General features: G+C 45.2%; 1 protein-coding gene across 1 annotated transcript in view; it reads right to left on the bottom strand.

Moving 5' to 3' along the window:
* Positions 1 to 17,967, bottom strand: part of ITGA1 (integrin subunit alpha 1) — a 233,803-nt gene that overhangs the window by 146,965 nt on the left and 68,871 nt on the right. Inside the window, exon 3 of the mRNA XM_040421264.1 lies at positions 13,201 to 13,307. Coding sequence (XP_040277198.1) covers positions 13,201 to 13,307 — 107 coding nt within the window. The remainder of the gene's footprint in view (positions 1 to 13,200; positions 13,308 to 17,967) is intronic.

Below are 17,967 nucleotides of genomic sequence, written 5' to 3' on the forward strand. Positions count from 1 at the left end.
TGGTTTGGGACTGTGGCGTACCGCCCATATAGGCAGACCACGCCATTGCTATGGGGCCCGCGGCACAGGGGGGCCCGGAGCGCATGGAAGGACCCGCCCCCTATGTCTTCTCTGCTGCACAGACAGTTCTCCCTCCTAACCCCTCCGCGCCGGGATGCAGCACAATGGCTCCTCCTACTTCCAGTCAACAGCATCGGTGGGACCCAAGCTATGGAGACTTATGAAGCTACGGGATCCGACGCCTGGGGAGACGTGAGCAGCCAGATAAGTGTGCCAGGTATGTGGACGGGAGCAGACGGTGTATGGAGCCGTCTCCCGCCCCACTGCTTCAGAATCCGCTTTCCGCCGCACCCGCTGTGGAACTTTTCTGTGTGCGGCCACGCTAACTTCAGCCGGGATGGATACCTGCACTTCCTTACTTGTCTATTTTTCAGTGCGGGTTCCTAAAGGCTACGTCCTCTCCTCCCAGCAGGGCTGGTCTCCTGCACAATTACTCATGCAGCCCACTGGACACATCGGGCTGGGGCCCACCACTGGCACAAGGACTCTGTGGGGGCAGGTGCCCACTGCAAGGGCAAGGATTCATATAGCAAGTGCCCACTGCAAGGGCAAGGATGGGACAGGTGCCCACAGCAAGGGCAAGGATGGGGCAGGTGCCCACAGCAAGAGCAAGGATGGGGCAGGTGCCCATTGCAAGGGCAAGGATGGGGCAGGTGCCCACAGAAAGAGCAAGGATGGGGCAGGTGCTCACAGCAAGAGCAAGGATGGGGCAGGTGCCCACTGCAAGGGCAAGGATGGGGCAGGTGCCCACCTCTAGAGCAAGGAGCCACTGGGCAGGTGCCCACTGCAAGGGGTAGGACTAATATGGCAGGTGCCTACTACTAGGTCAAAGAATGGGCAGGTGCTAATCACTAGGGCAAGGAGGTACAATTGCTACAGTATGTGGGGGAAAATTACTATATGGGGGAAGTGTAGGAGAAATCACTATATGGGGGAAGTGTGGGGGAAATTACTATTTGAGGGAAATTGCCACCGCCCCCCCATCGCCGGATCCGCATGACAGGGGGATTCAGCGGCAGCCGTAGGGGCATCAGGATCGACGCGTGTGTCGGGGAGCGGAGTAAGTATGCGGTGCCTGGGCATTTTGGGAGGCATAAAAGGGAGGGGGCAGGGTAGGAGCCATGGCAGATGGTGGGATGGGCCAGGGGTGGGTAGTGGGTGGATTTAGGCGCCCAATTCAGATTCTTGCTAGGGGGCCCAATGACTTCTATGTACGCCCCTGGTTCGGGAACAGCATGGGGAGGATGTCTGGATGCATCTTGGACTCCCAGATTGCTGCTGGGAACATGTTGTCCGAGTAGTACGTCACTTTTACAGGCTGCACCAAACCAAAGCTAAAATCGATTTTAGAGGAAAAATTGTTAGGAACCATTCTTTCCTGTATATTCACTTGTATATAAAGTGCAAGTGCTGCCAAAAATTACGAGGAAGAGGCACTCCGATACAACCTGTATATTACATAAAGGAGGGCCTCATTTACATTGTGGTACAATTGTTCAGGTAGTGGGACTCCTAGACTCATAAAGCCTATGCACTAAGTGAAAGGGCTGCCAAAAATTACAAGGAACCGTCACTCCAATACACCCTTTATTACACATAAAGGAGGGCATCATATACACCCTTGAAAAATTATGATTGATGGCCTGCTGGTGACCCTTTAAAACATTAGGGGTGAGGGCCTGCTGCTGAACTGACCATCTAAAAAATTTTGTGGGCGAGGGCCTGCTGCCGAGCTGACCATCTAAAAATTTTTGTGGGCGAGGGCCTGCTGCCAAGCTGACCATCTAAAAAATGTTGTTGGCGAGGGCTTGCTGCTGAGCTGACCATCTAAAAAAAATTGTGGGTGAGGGCCTGCTGCCGAGCTTACCATCTAAAAAATGTTGTGGGCGAGGGCCTGTTGCCAAGCTGACCATCTAATAATTTATGGTTGAGGGTCTGCTGCTGAGCTGACCCTCTAAAACATTATGGTTGAGAGCCTGCTGGTGACCCTCAAAAACATTATGGGTGAGGGCCTGCTGGTGACCCTCTAAAACATTATGGGTGAGGGCCCGCTGCTGAACTGACCCTCTAAAACATTAGGAGCGAGGGCAGCCTAATAAGCATTTTGATATGATGGAGGAGGAGGACGAGAAAAGGGAGATTGAACCATATACCCTTTTTAGTGGTGGAAGGGGTGCATGGGAATACAGTGTATTCAATACACCATAAAAGCACATTTTGAGTGCCTTTATGTTCAGCCGCTTTCCTCTGGTGGAGTCAGGGGCAATCCAGGCCTTGTTCATTTTTATAAGAGTCAACCGGTCAGCATTTTCAGTTGACAGGCGGATGCGCTTATCTGTTATTATACCCCCAACAGCATTAAATACACACTCTGACAAAACGCTGGCGGCGGGGCAGGCCAGCACCTCCAAGGCGTAGAGCGCCAGTTTGTGCCACGTGTCCAGCTTGGACACCCAATAGTTGTAAGGCACACAGGGATCACTGAGGATGCTGACACGGTCTGCTACGTACTACTTCACCGTCTTCCAAAATGTTTCCCTCCTTGTGACACTAGGCCACGCATCAGGTTGAGGGTGCTGGCGGGGTGTCATAATAGTGTCCCAGGCCTTGGAGAGTGTTGCCCTGCCTCTGTTGGAACTGCTGTGTGTTCCCCTGTGTTCCTTGTCAGCTGGAAATTTTTGGAGCAATTTTTCCACAAGGACCTTCTGGTATTGCACCATTTTGCTCATCCTCTCCATCACAGGAATGAGAGATGAGAAGTTCTCTTTGAAGCGGGGGTCGAGAAAGGGTGAACAAGCAGTAATCAGTGTTGGCCAAAATGCGTACAACGCGAGGGGCACGGGAAAGGCAGCCTAACATAAAGTCAGCCATGTGTGCCAGAGTCCCAACAGACAAGACTTCACTGTCCTCATCAGGAGGATGACTCTCTGCATGATCAGATGGAATAAAACTTCCATGGGTACTACCCTCTGTAGCGGAAGCAACGTCTCCTCCTCCTCCTCCTCCTCATCATCATCCAATTTGCACTGAGAAGACGAACTGAGTGTGGTCTGGCTATCACCCTGTGTACTTTCTTCCCCCATTTTTACCTCTTGCACATGCAAAGCGTCCGCCTTAATTGTGAGCAGCGAGCGTTTGAGTAGACACAGAAGTGGGATGGTTAGGCGTTGGTCAGGGCACGGGTGATGTTAGGGTATACATGCTGGTGTAAAGCTGGGACTGCACACCGTGAAAAATATTGGCGGCTGCGGACAGAGTACCGCTGGACAACCACCGCCATCAGGCTGTGGATAGCCTCTGTGTCGACAAGCCTAAATGGAAACATTTTCAGGGCCAGCAATTTGGAAAGCTGCGCATTTAGTGCTATGGTCTGTGGGTGGGTGGGTGGATGGCGGGGATTTTGTGCTTTTGTTCTAAGGCCTGGGGTTTAGACATCTGTAAGCTGTGCTGGGACACAGAAGTGGATGTACTAGCTGATGGTGCTTGCGATGGTCCCGGTGTATGGCGGGAGGCATCCGGGCCTACGTCTTGGACAGGGGATTGGTCAGCAGTTAACACAGGGGAAGACGAGGCAGTGGAGTGACCCGCAGACACTGGTTGTGGACCTAGGCGTTCGGCCCTCCTATTAGAGGGCTTTGATGCCATGTGGCAGTTCATGCTGGTGGTGGTGAGGTTGCTAGTGTTCATGCCCCTGCTCATTTTGGTACAGCACAGGTTGCAAATGACAATTCTTTTATCGACCGCACTTTCCTCAAAAAAGTGCCAGACTGCAGAAAACCTACTAGAGATGGCCTTGCAGTTCGCCTGGCGGTCGTTTTTTGCGGCGAACTTTGCGAGTTCACGATTCGCCAAACATGTGAACATATGGCGATTTCTGCCGGCGCCATATTCTTTTGCATTACGCCGAACTTCAACCCATGAAACATCGTATATAGTGCATTTGTATTGTGCAGCAGTTGTGTGCAGTTCTACTGCGATACCACAGGTATATAGAGGGACAAGCGCTATTGGAACAACTATTTGCAATGGGTGTGATATACCTGTCGCCCCACAAAAAAACTGATTGAGTGGTGCGATATACCTGCTTCCATAAAATATTGATTGAGGCCTGCGATATACCTTCTTCCACAAAATACTGATTAAGGGGTTCTGTATACCTGCTTCCACAAAATACAGATTGAGAGGTGCGATATACCTGCTTCCACACAATACTGATTAAGGGGTTTTTATATACCTGTTTCCACAAAATACAGATTGAGGGGTGCGATATACCTGCTTCCACCAAATATTGATTAAGTGGTTCTATATACCTGCTTCCAAAAAAAATGATTGAGGGGTGCGATATACCTGCTTCCACAAAATACTGATTAAGGAGTTTAATATGCCTGCTTCCACAAAATACTGATTGAGGGGTGCGATATACCTGCTTTCACAAAATATTGAATAAGGCGTTTGATATACCTACTTCCACAAAATACATATTGAGGGTTGCGATATACCTGCTTCCACCAAATATTGATTATGGGGTTCTATATGCCTACTTCCACAAAATACTGATTATGGGGATTGATATACCTGCTTCCACCAGATATTGATTGAGGCCTGCGATACACCTGCTTCCACAAAGTGCTGATTAAGGGGATTGATATACCTGCTTCCACCAAATAATGATTGAGGCCTGCGATATACCTGCTTCTGCAAAATACGGATTAGGGGTTTGATAAACCTGCTTCCACAAAATACAGATTGAGGGGTGCGATATACCTGCTTCCACCAAATATTGATTAAGGGGTTCTATATACCTGCTTCCACAAAATACTGATTAAGGGGATTGACATACCTGCTTCCAAAAAATACTGATTAAGGGGATTGATATACCTGCTTCCACGTGCTAAAACAGGGTATGGCATACGTCTTGAACTTAGGTCCAGGACGTCTTGCGGCAGACCAGGAAAATCTCTGGCCATTTTAGATCTTACACGGCCATGGCTCGCCTTGCTGATGTTCAGCGGCGACACCACTTGCCCTTCAGACGTCTGATTTGTGACTGCCCGATGTGCTGGAGCTCCACCTTGTATATGCTCGATAGGCTGCTCCAGCAGAAACGTGCAGTTCACGACTACCTATACGAACTCTGCGGCAGGACAGGTTCTGGGAGCTTGTTTTTTTTTCACCGCGCCCGTGGCTGCTCATGCGCGACACATACAGACTTCTGCGGCCATTTGATGAGATCACCAAACTGATCAGTTGCAGGCAGGTCACCATCAGTGACATCATACCTTACGCCTTCTTTCTGGAGCGTGCATTGTGTCGTGTCATTGAGGAGCAGGAGCTGGAAGATGAGGAAGTCGCAATGCTGAATGAATTCACAGGGTTGGGGGTTCTCCATCTGAGACAAGTCAGCACTAGTCTGAAGAGGAGTCAGAGGAGGATGGTGGCTGGGGGGGGAGGAGGAGCAAGAAGAGCAGGCTTTGAGGGGGATTAAACTTTTCGGGGATCCCTGGTGTTGTCCGTGGCTGGGGGGAGGAGACCGAGGATGACATTCTCCTGGGGGATGAGCAAGAGCAAGGGCGCTCCACCGCTTCCAATTTAGTGCAAATGGGGGCCTTAATGCTCCACAGTTTGAAGAGGGACCTTTGAATAAAAAGCATAAAGGACAAGGACCTGTACTGGGTGGCAACAAACTTAGACCCCTGGTACAAACACAAAATGGCGGACATGTTACCAGCATCACAGATGGCTGTCAGAATGCAGCATTTCCAGGCCTTCCTGTGAGAGATGCTGCATTCTCCTGTTGGGGGCGCTGGCAGAGGAATTTCCACATACATCGAAACAGGTGCGGGTACCAATCCTACCGCGCCTGCAAGAGGAGGGCAGTTTGAAGATGTGTTGGTCACTTTGGATATGAGATCATTCTTGCAACCAACCCATCAACAGCCGCCCTCCGGATCCAGCCTCAGGGAATGCCTAGACAGATAGGTGTCCGACTACATCGGGTTAACGGCCGATGTGGAAGCGAGGAACCCCTGGATCACTGGGTGTGCATTCTTGACCTGTGGCCAGAGCTGGCAAAATTTGCCATGGAACTCTTGGCTTGACCCTCGTCGAGTGTCCTGTCCGAAAGGACATTCAGCGCAGGAGGGGGGATTGTGACCAATAAGCGCACTCGCCTAGCTCACAACAGTGTGGACTACCTCACATTTCTAAAAATGAATGAGGCATGGATCTCGGAGGAATTCAACACCTGTGACGACCACGTGTAATTGAATTTTCTCATGCCAGCCCACATATATCTGCCATCACCCAGAACAAAGAATGGTCCTTGTCTTATGTATATACAGCAGCATAAAAGGCTTTTTCTGTCAGTTGAATGCCTAATTTTTGGGGCCTCTACTCCAGTGGCCTACAGTAAAATTGTTATCCATTGACCGCCTAATGTACCTCCAGCCACATAATTACTTGTTCTTTTCTGTCAGGTAAATGCCTAATTTTTGGGGCCTGTACTCCACTGGCCTACAGTGAAATTGTTATTCAGTGACCGCCTAATATACCTCCAGCCACATAATCACTTGTTCTTTCTGTCAGGTGAATGCCTAATTTTTAGGGCCTGTACTGGCCTACAGTAAAATTGTTATCCAGTGACCACCTAATGTACCTCCAGCCACATAATCACTTTTTCTTTTCTGTCAGGTGAATGCCTAATTTTTGGGGCCTACAGTAAAATTGTTATTCAGTGACTACCTAATGTACATTCAGCCAGGTGGTCACTGAATAACAATTTTACTGTAGGCCAGTGGAGAACAGACCCCAAAAATTAGGCATTCACCTGACAGAAAATAACAAATGATTATGTGGCTGGAGGTAAATTAGGAGGTTACTGGATAACAATTTTACTGTAGGCTCCCCGTCCAACAACGGGTGATGTTCAAGATTGGATGCTTCATGCATAGGGTATTCCATGGTGTGGGGCCCCTGTACCTGCGACGTAAATTCACCAGGTACGCCCCGTTGAGGACATTGAGGTCTAGTAACTCTGCGAATTTTAACATCCCGCAAGTTAACAAGATCAGACGTGGAGGTAGATCCTTTTCGGCTCAAGGGGCCAGATTTTGGAACCCCCTACCTCTGGCACTGAAAATGATTCCCAGTCTTCTCTCATTCAGACGTGCACTGAAAACCTTACTTTTCAAACAGGTGTTTGATCTTCCTATATAAAACTTATTTTTGGTTCATATAATTTTGGGGGTTTTCTAAATTTTAGTCTATAAATTCACGGTTGGTAATGTCCCTTCTATTTTAAAGATACTTTTTCCTCACGTTTATTTATTTTGTTCTCTTCACATTCTCTATATCTCGTCCGAACCCTTTGAACCTTGAGATCCCCCTACCTTCCCTCCCTTTTTCTTGATTCTCCATTTGATAAGTGCTAGGAAATTGGTCTCTGGAATAGGTGCCTTATTCTCTAAGCCTTTGCGGCCCATGGCAAAGTGTCATGCCTCCTTCTTGAATCAGCCAGCTAAGCGCATCGAGGCCCTAAGGGTAAGACTGCGTGTACACAAGATTATACATCATCATCATCATCAGTGACCATCCAACATACCTCCAGCCACATAATCACTTGTTTTTTTCTGTCAGGTGAATGCCTAATTTTTGGGGCCTGTACTGGCTTACAGTAAAATTGTTATTCAGTGACCGCCTAGTGTACCTCCAGCCACATAATCAATTATTCTTTTCTGTCAGGAGAATGCCTAACTTTTGGGGCCTGTACTCCACTGGCCTACAGTAAAATTGTTATTCAGTGACAGCCTAATGTACCTCCAGCTACATAATCACTTGTTCTTTTCTGTCAGGTGAATGCCTAATTTTTGGGGCCTGTACTGGCCTACAGTAAAATTGTTATTCAGTGACCGCCTAATGTACCTCCAGCCACATAATCAATTATTCTTTTCTGTCAGGTGAATGCCTAATTTTTGGGGCCTGTACTCCACTGGCCTACAGTAAAATTGGTATTCGGTGACCGCCTAATGTACCTCTAGCCAAATAATCACTTGTTCTTTTCTGTCAGGTGAATGCCTAATTTTTGGGGCCTGTACTCCACTGGCCTACAGTAAAAGTGTTATCCAGTGACCGCCTAATGTACCTCCAGCCACATAATCACTTGTTCTTTTCTGTCAGGTGAATGTCTACTTTTTGGGGCCTGTACTGGCCTACAGAAAAATTGTAATCCAGTGACCGCCTAATGTACCTCCAGCAAGATAATCACTTGTTCTTTACTGTCAGGTGAATGCCTAATTTTGGGGGCCTGTACTCCTGTGGCCTAAAATAAAAACTTTCTAGGCTCCAGCAGGGCACATTTTTGAGAGTTTCCCTTTAAGATGCATAAAAATGGCCCCTGAATAAAATACATATTTTTTGTGGGAATTTTTGCCATTGATCCCCCTCTGTTATGTCACTATCCATGTTGTGGGACTATTTGTGCACTTCTAGTTAGTATTTTGTGGCTGCAAATATGACCTGAAGGTTTTTCAGGTACGCCTGCCATTAAAGTCAATGGGGTCTGCTGCAAATGCGCGGTTTGCAAATAATTGATTGCAAATGCGCGTTTGTGAATCGTCCCGGCCGATGTTCGTCCATCACTAACACCTACCCCTTGGCAAGGGAGACTGCCACAAGGGGTGCTCCGGGAAACAGTTGCGGGCCTGTTTGGTGTGGCCCGCCTTCTCCCTTTTGCCACCCCACTGCCTCTTCCAGCCTGTTGCGGTGCTGCGGATCTCTCCCTCTCTGTACTGCTGTTCTCGCTCGGCTTGCCACCTTCCCAGGTTGGGTCAGTGACTTCATCGTCCAGCACCTCCTCTTCCACTTCCTCACTCTGGTCATCCTCCATCCTTGTTGAACTAACAACAACCTCAGTTATTGACAACTGTGTCTCATCCTCATCATGAACCTCTTGAGACACTAATTGCGGTTGACTTATTGGCAACTGTGTCTCATCATCATCATCCACCTCATGAAACACTCATTTCTGTTCCCCACCGTCATCTTCTGACTGTGGATGCTCCAGAGTTTGGGAATCAGGGCACAAGATCTCCTCATATCCCTCTTCAAGCGGGATTGGCGAGAGGCCCAAATTAGGGAATGGCGATGAAAATAGCTCTTTGGAATATCCGAGTGTGGGATCACTTGTTTGCCAAGACTCTCCATGGTGGGTAGAAGGAGTATATGGTTGAGGATTGTGTTGACTAGACTCTTGGCTGCTGAGACTGGACTTTGTGGAAGACAGGGTGGTGCTTAACCGACTGGAAGCATTATCTGCTGCAATCCAACTAACGACCTGGTCGCACTGGTGTCACGGCCTATGGTCGTGACTCTTTGTGTCGCATGCAGTTGCCTGTGGTCTGCTTGTTGTCTATCGCAGGTGAGGACAGTTTGTATGTTTGTCTCGCGTGTGGTTGCCGCTGGCAACATAATTAGGTTTGGCAGTGTAGCAGCCTGAGCTGGTTGCTAGGCGGCTCGCTGTCAAGGCATGCGGTTGCATCTGGCAACATATGTATGTATGTGTTCACTTTCTATGTTTGGGGGTTTCACCGTTAACGGCGCGGTGAGTGGCTTTTCCCCGCCATTCGATTCTCACCGTTGTCTGTATTGGTGCCCCCTTACTTTGTCATTCCCCTCCCCCCATCCCATTGTTTGTTGTGCCCCACCAACCTTCCCCTTTTGTGGTTGGGGGGGGGCTTTGAGGGGTGAGAGTGTCTCTGCCTGCGGAAGAGGGCGGAGCATGTGTCGCCAGCCGTTTTCTGGCGCACATGCTTATCCTCCGGAGGGAGGGTGAAAGGGGAACCCTGTTACAGTGCAGTTCTCTGTAGCAGTGGTTGCAGTGTGTGTGAACTGGCACTTGTGTTTGGGTCTCCCCTCGTCCACGGCTCAGTGGTTCTCTCACTTGTGTTGGTGTGGCTAGCTGCAGTCCTTGTTAGACTTGCTTAGGTATATGCTGGCAGCGACTTGGTGGGAACCGTGGCTGAGAGTGGATGCAGTGTTCAGTGCGGTCTCTCCGGGCTGTTTGTTTGCTGGTGCCCTGGTTCCTGTGTGTTGCTCCAGGGGCTGGCAGTCGGTGCCCTGGTTCCTGTGTGTTGCTCCAGGGGCTGGCAGCAGTCCTGGGGAGACTCGCTGGCACTGACACTGTTTCTGCTTTTTTTCCCCTTCTCCTATACCTGTTTTCGGGTCCCTCACTAGTTTCCCCATTTTTTTTTTTGTGGGGGGGCTTTGAGGGGTGGGAGTGTCACGGCCTATGGTCGTGACTCTTTGTGTCGCATGCAGTTGCCAGTGGTCTGCTTGTTGTCTATCGCAGGTGAGGACAGTTTGTATGTTTGTCTCACGTGTGGCTGCTGCTGGCAACATAATTAGGTTTGGCAGTGTAGCAGCCTGAGCTGGTTGCTAGGCGGCTCGCTGTCAAGGCATGCGGTTGCATCTGGCAACATATGTATGTACGTGTTCACTTTCTATGTTTGGTGTGCACGGGATTTATGTTATGTGTGCATTTCCCCTTTAAGTGACACTTACCTTGTCTGGTGTTGGAAGGGTTAACTCCTTTCCTACTTTGTGTGTGTGGGTGTGGCTACTTGGGCTATTTAGCCTCTGCTGGATCCCTGTAGCTGAGGGGTACTCCAGCCATGCCTTATGCTGGAGTCACCCTCCTGGTCTTATGCCATCTGTCCAGTGAGGGCCACCCTTGTGGTCATAAAACATGTACTGATGTTAAGCTTATGTTTGTGTGGTGTTTTACCTTATTTCAGCTATGGATCTGGTTCCTGTGTGTTTAATGTTTGTGTGCTGTCTCCCTTTGTGTTTGGTGTGGACTTTAGCATTTGAGCACGGGTTCCAGTCTGTGTGTCTGTGGTAGGTAGGTGTGGAAAAGGTTTCACTCACCTGCCATATCCATATGTTGTATATGTTTCCCTTTCCTTGCAGCTTGGCCACTTTAGACTCCTGTTCGTCCGTGTCTAGTAGGAACAGGTCATCTTACCCTGCTCCAGGTCCAGGGATTTCCTGAGGGCTAGTAGGGACCCGAGGTTCCTGAGTATGAGCCCTTCTACCATCTGGGTTGGCTCATACGGTTAGGAGTCAGGGTCAAAGTTAGGGATGCTTTAGGAGGTGATCTGCTCCCTGATTCTGTTGTCCTGGCCTAGCAGCTTCCCATTATCCCTTTAACATCTCATGGCGTGGGGTTTCCCCCACTCTCCGCCGTGACAACTGGTCTGACTTTGAGAGTGGTGTCCTGTGCCGCCCTGCAAACTGGGACATTAAGCTAGGTATCGTGGATGAGTGTGTTTCTTGTGCTCTGGCATCAGGCACAGTTTCACCGCGCCCAGGGTCATGGCCTCTGCGTGCACCATCAGCAGCACAGCCACTTCCCCGTCGCTTGCTGCTCTCCTTGCGCATTCTAAATGGTATATATGCTTGCAAGTAGCGCAAGTTTTGTAATTGTATGCACAAATAAAGTACACAGAATGTCTCAGATATTTTTGGGATGTGCACACATTAAACAGGAAGTATAGCGCAAGTAATGTCCCTGTCACCACCGCCTATTAAAAAATTACACTGAATGAATGACACTGATATTTAGGATACACAAATGTTATACAGGAGGTATAGCGCAAGTAATGTCGCTGTCACCACCGCCTAATAAAAAATTACACTGAATTAATGTCACTGATATTTAGGATGGGCAAACGTTATACAGGAGATGTAGCGCAGGTAATGTCGCTGCCACCAGCAGCAAAAATTTTTTACTGAATGTCACTGATATAACGCAAACGTTATACAGGAGATGTAGCGCAGGTAATGTAACTGTCTGCAGCGGACACCATCTACAGAAAAAGTACACTGGATGTCACAGATATTTTTAGGCTGTGCACACGTTACACAGGAGATAGGTCTCTAACAAGTTTTAGCAATTTAGTGCAGGTTGCGCTAAAAATATATATTGCTGCCACACACAATAGTCCTTAAAAGGACTTTTGGATCTCTATCAAGTTTTAGCAATTTAGCGCAGGTTGCGCTAAAAAATATATATTGCTGCCACACACAACAATGTGGGACCTACACTCCCTGAATTGTATGGTAGCCATCATAGCACATAAAGGGTAGTATTTAGTGTTAGGACCCGTCTTACAGAGATCGCCTTGACGTGTGGCAGACGGGATCAAATAATTTTGTACAAAATGTATTTGCCAAGCATCTCTAATTTATAAATATAGCATTAGCCATTATTATGCATTTTTTGTAAATTTTCAGCCATAGCAACGTGCCCCTGCGCATTGGGATGTGCTGACTGACCCCCTTTTTCTTCCACACGCAACAATAGTCCTTAAAAGGACTTTTGGGTCTATAACAAGTATAAAAATTAAAATATTCCAATTTCACTCCCTACAATATCTTTCCCTTCTGCTCTCCAGCTCTCCCTGACTAAGACTGAGCTGAGCATGTGTCATCAGGTGCTATATAGCACCCGATGAAGCGTTCCGGACCGCCAATCACTGTAATGCCAGGAGCCAACATGGCTACGGCATTACAGTGAATGGCAGTACTTACCAGAACATTTATTGGCTGCGGAGCAGCCAACAAATATGCGGGGAGGAGACTCGAGCATTGCGCTCGAGCACATGCGGTATTCGGCCTGCTCGCCCAACACTACTAAGCATCACAAATGATCTGGGACAAAAATTATTATAAAGAGTTTGAATATACATACTTTTGACTTACAATTAAAAATCATTAATTTTCTCTAGCTATGGCTAGCTGATCCAACAACTTTGAGTAACCCCTACTGAAAAATGGAGGATAATGGATTTTTGGGTGTGTCATCTCCTAGCGGGAGATCCACATGGTAAGAATTGATTCAACCCAATACATATTAGACAGCCCTGTGGGTTTGTTCCATTGGTATTCAATATGTATGGCACACTTAGTCACTTGACCCGTGGAATTCTTATTCTGTCCAGCTCCAATGGAAACTACCTTGACAGAAGATGACAACTGAAAGTCTTATATTTACCAATGAAATAAAATAGCACTTTAATAATAAGTGAAATAATATGTCATTCATTCCAAAATCGTGAATGTTGCTTGTAAATGTTCACTTACTTGGTAAGTTAACCTTTGTACACCCTGACAGCCCATCTGCCGCACATTTATATACATCTCCTGTTCTTCTTGTTGGTTGACCCTCCAGTGGTGAGCCAATAAGTACCCTTAAAGGGGAAAAAACACATAATATCTTTTGAAAATATACACAATAATATTAAAGGCTATGTACACCTTCGGAGCAATAATTTTTTTTACTATTGCATTATACTCATTTTGAGCTAAAACAATTTTTTTTATTGGTCTTTATTACAAATATGGAGCCCTTATTTCTGTATAGGACTGAGATGCTCTAATAGGGGGATCTGAATTTTCTCTCTAGAACAAAATAAAAGTAAAAAGTAAGATTCACACATCTAGATAAACAGTTAACCTTTTGTGACAGAACAGCTCAATATTTTTAAGACCAATTGAATTTTGTTTTTTATCCCAACATGAGTAAATGAAAACAAAATAAATTGCCTCAAAGGTGTACATAGCTTTTAAGAGGGTTTTCTCATAAGATATACAGTGAGTAACAGAAGTATTTGAACACCCTGCGATTTTGCAAGTTCTCCCACTTAGAAATCACGGAGGGGTCTGAAATTCACATTGTAGGTGCATTCCCATTATGAGAGAAATAAAAAATACAAAAATCAAGAAATTACATTGTTACATTGATTTTTAAAGAATGTATTTGTCTTGCACTGCTGAACATAAGTATTTGAACACCTGAGAAAATCTGTGTTAATATTTGGTACAGAAGCCTTTGTTTGCAATTACAGAGGTCAAACGTTTCCTGTAGTTCTTGACCAGGTTTGCACAAACTGCAACAGAGATTTTGGCCCACTCCTCCACACAGATCTCCTCTATATCTGTCATGTTTCGTGGCTGTCGCTGAGCAACACAGAGTTTCAGCTCCCTCCAAAGATGTTCTATTGGATTTAGGCCTGGAGACTGGCTAGGCCACTCCAGAACCTTCATATGCTTCATACAGAGCCACTTCTTGGTTATCCTGGCTGTGTGCTTCGAGTCGTTGTCATGTTGGAAGACCCAGCCACGACCCATCTTCTTTTTTTTATTTATTTTTTATTAGTTTTAATAATTTTTTTAATTTTATTAGTTTTAATTAGTTTAATTAGTTATTAGTTTTATTAAATACAATATATCAAGACAAAAATATAGGTCTTTTTCCCATTTTCTTAGTATAAGAAATAGTAAACCTCAGTGTACAGTTACATACCCCATTGTGCAATCGCCGTTGCTTGATCTTCTTCTGGAGGAGGTAAAAGGGGAGAAAAAAAATATATTCTCTTTTCCCTTTTCCTCTCTCTCCTGCATCCACCCCCACCACACCCACCACTCCCCCCGCCCCCCGGGTCCACCACCAGCCAAGCCCACTAACTCAACCATTTCTGCCATTTTTGGGCAAATATATGTTTTTTCTTGATTGATACCAAATGAAATTCCTCTCTAACCAGCGAGAGTCTAGTCAAGTTCTCCCATTCATTAACTGTTGGTGTTGTTCTGGCTCCCCAATGTGCTACAATACATTTTCTTGCAAAGAATAAGAGCTTGGCTAGTACTTCCCGATCTCGAACTACATCTACTCTATCCATCACTCCCAAAACACAAACCTCTAGGCAAGTCGGGACTTTAAACTCATGATACATCTCTATTTTTTCATTCACCATCCTCCAAAATTGCTGAATTTTTATACCAGATATATATATTATATAAGTCCAGAGTATATGGACATCATCTACTCCCACTTCCCCACATTTTTTACAGTTAAATTGTTTGGTTTTATAACATTTCATTAATATCTTGGGGGAATAGTATAAACGATATACGGTAATATATTAAATTACATAATTCTATAAGAGAAGTTATTTGACACACTATTTTTGGACCGTATAGCCCATTCCCAAAATTCTTCCTGTTGCAGACTAAGTACCTCTTGCCATCTATAATTTAAAGTAATAACGGCTCTTTTTTTTTGTCTTCTGTTGGAGTAGGCATCCATATATCCTGGAAACCAGTTTCTTCCCTGCAACTAACTTGGTAATATTAACTAAGGGTGATGGGAGGGGGACAATTTGCGTTCCCTTTTTTATCTCTGCTCATACAGCTTGTTTTAATTAATAATGAAAAAAACTCAAATCTTTATTTCCAAATAAGTATTCATTCTTAAGGTCTTGATAAGAAATTATATCTCCCTCTTTCCATATCTCGCCTAATTTAAAAATTCCATATTTCCACCAAACTTTTTGTTCTATTGATTTAAATTCCCTTAGATGGATATTATCCCATAGCAGCGTATCTGAATGTAGACCCTCCTGGGACCACAATTCCTTTACCCTATTCCAGGATTTAATCCACAGCTCAAATATGGGTAATTTATTAAGTTGTTGTTGTGAAAAAATATCTGCTTCTAGTAATTGAAAAATGCTACAGTTTTCCAAGTTTTTGTTAACCCCTGCTATCATACTCTTATAGCTATGTGACTTGCTCCACATTATCATGTTTTTAATCTGTCCAGCCATAAAGTAAAGGTCCAAATCGGGAACTGATAATCCACCCTCTTTCTCGTGAATATACAATATCTGTGCTCTTATTCTCGTTTTTTTCCCTCTCCATACCAGATCAGTTATTAAAGTAGCTATTATTTTAAAAAATTTCTTGGGGATTACTATCGGTGCATTCCAGAGCATATAGTTCAAGGAAGGCAGTATACACATTTTCACAAGCGAAATACGACCCGCCATCGAAATGTGTATTTTTTTCCAAACCTCTATCCTTTTACGTATCTCATGTATTTTGGGGAGTACGTTCAACTGTACATAGTCCCTAGGGTTAGGTGTTATCTGAATGCCTAGGTACTTAACCGGTTCCTGCCTCTCTTTAATTTCGAGTGTAACCGGTAAAAAAACATTCAAGGGATCAATCGGGATACAGGCTGATTTTGACCAATTTATATTCAATCCTGCATAGTTACTGTAATCTTTAAATACTTGAAAAATCTTCCTAAGTGAACCATGCGATCCTACAAACAGCATGATGTTGTCTGCATATAGGGACATTTTTTCCTCATGGGCCCCATACCTGAAACCCACAATTTCTTTATCTTGTCTGTTCAATTCAGCTAAGATGGCTATGGCAAATAACAAGGGGGATAGGGGGCAACCCTGCCTAACCCCCCTACCAATATGTATTTTACCTACCATCCAATATTACCCTTGCAGAAGCCTCAGTATATAATAACTTGACCCAATTTATAAAATTATCTCCAAATCCCATTCTCATTAATGTAGCAAACATTCTATAGTGTCAAAGGCTTTGGAGGCGTCTATAGTTACAATCATGCGTTCTCCACCATTTGAGGGTTCCAATTGGGTACCCATAAAGTATCTCATTATATTATCAGTTGTAGTTTTACCTGGCATAAAACCCGACTGATCCTCATGAATAATCCCGGGAACTACTCTACCAAGTCTATTTGCTAAGACCCTTGCTAATAATTTGTTATCGGTGTTAATTAGTGAAATAAGACGGTATAAATCCGGTACTGTTGAATCTTTCCCTAGTTTAAAAATAAGTGTTATCAAGGCTTCTCTCACAGAATCTGGGAGTTTTCCTATTTCCCGCAAAGCGGTCCACATTGTAAGGAGTTTCGGGATAAGTAACTCTTTATATTGTACATAGATTTCAAATGGAATCCCATCTATTCCTGGGGTCTTATTCTTGGTTATCCTTGACAATATTGCCTCCACCTCTGCCGGATTTATAGGAGCTTCTAGGCTTTCTCTTTGATCAGCTGTTAACATAGAAATAGGAATTTTACCTAAAAACTGTTGTAATTCCCCCCCGCTCTTATTTATCTTGCTACTGTACATGTCTTCAAAGTATTCCTTAAGGAGAATTATTTTAGCTGATTGTTCCGTAATTTTATGACCAGATTGCAATGAATGTATTTGTTTTTGATGGGGGTTGTCACCAAAGCTGCCAACTTTTTACCGGGTATATGTGTACAGTACAGACCAAAAGTTTGGACACACCTTCTCATTCAAAGAGTTTTCTTTCTTTTCATGACTATGAAAATTGTAGATTCACATTGAAGGCATCAAAACTATGAATTAACACATGTGGAATTATATACATAACAAACAAGTGTAAAACAACTGAAAATATGTCATATTCTAGGTTCTTCAAAGTAGCCACCTTTTGCTTTGATAACTGCTTTGCACACTCTTGGCATTCTCTTGATGAGCTTCAAGAGATAGTCCCCTGAAATGGTTTTCACTTCACAGGTGTGCCCTGTCAGGTTTAATAAGTGGGATTTCTTGCCTTATAAATGGGGTTGGGACCATCAGTTGCATTGAGGAGAAGTCAGGTGGATACACAGCTGATAGTCCTACTGAATAGACTGTTAGAATTTGTATTATGGCAAGAAAAAAGCAGCTAAGTAAAGAAAAACGAGTGGCCATCATTACTTTAAGAAATTAAGGTCAGTCAGTCAGCCGAAAAATTGGGAAAACTTTGAAAGTAAGGGCTATTTGACAATGAAGGAGAGTGATGGGGTGCTGTGCCAGATGACCTGGCCTCCACAGTCACCGGACCTGAACCCAATCGAGATGGTTTGGGGTGAGCTGGACGGCAGAGTGAAGGCAAAAGGGCCAACAAGTGCTAAGCATCTCTGGGAACTCCTTCAAGACTGTTGGAAGACCATTTCAGGGGACTACCTCTTGAAGCACATCAAGAGAATGCCAAGAGTGTGCAAAGCAGTAA

Source organism: Bufo bufo, chromosome 2 (assembly GCF_905171765.1).
Source record: "Bufo bufo chromosome 2, aBufBuf1.1, whole genome shotgun sequence".
Classification (NCBI taxonomy): Eukaryota; Metazoa; Chordata; class Amphibia; order Anura; family Bufonidae; genus Bufo; species Bufo bufo.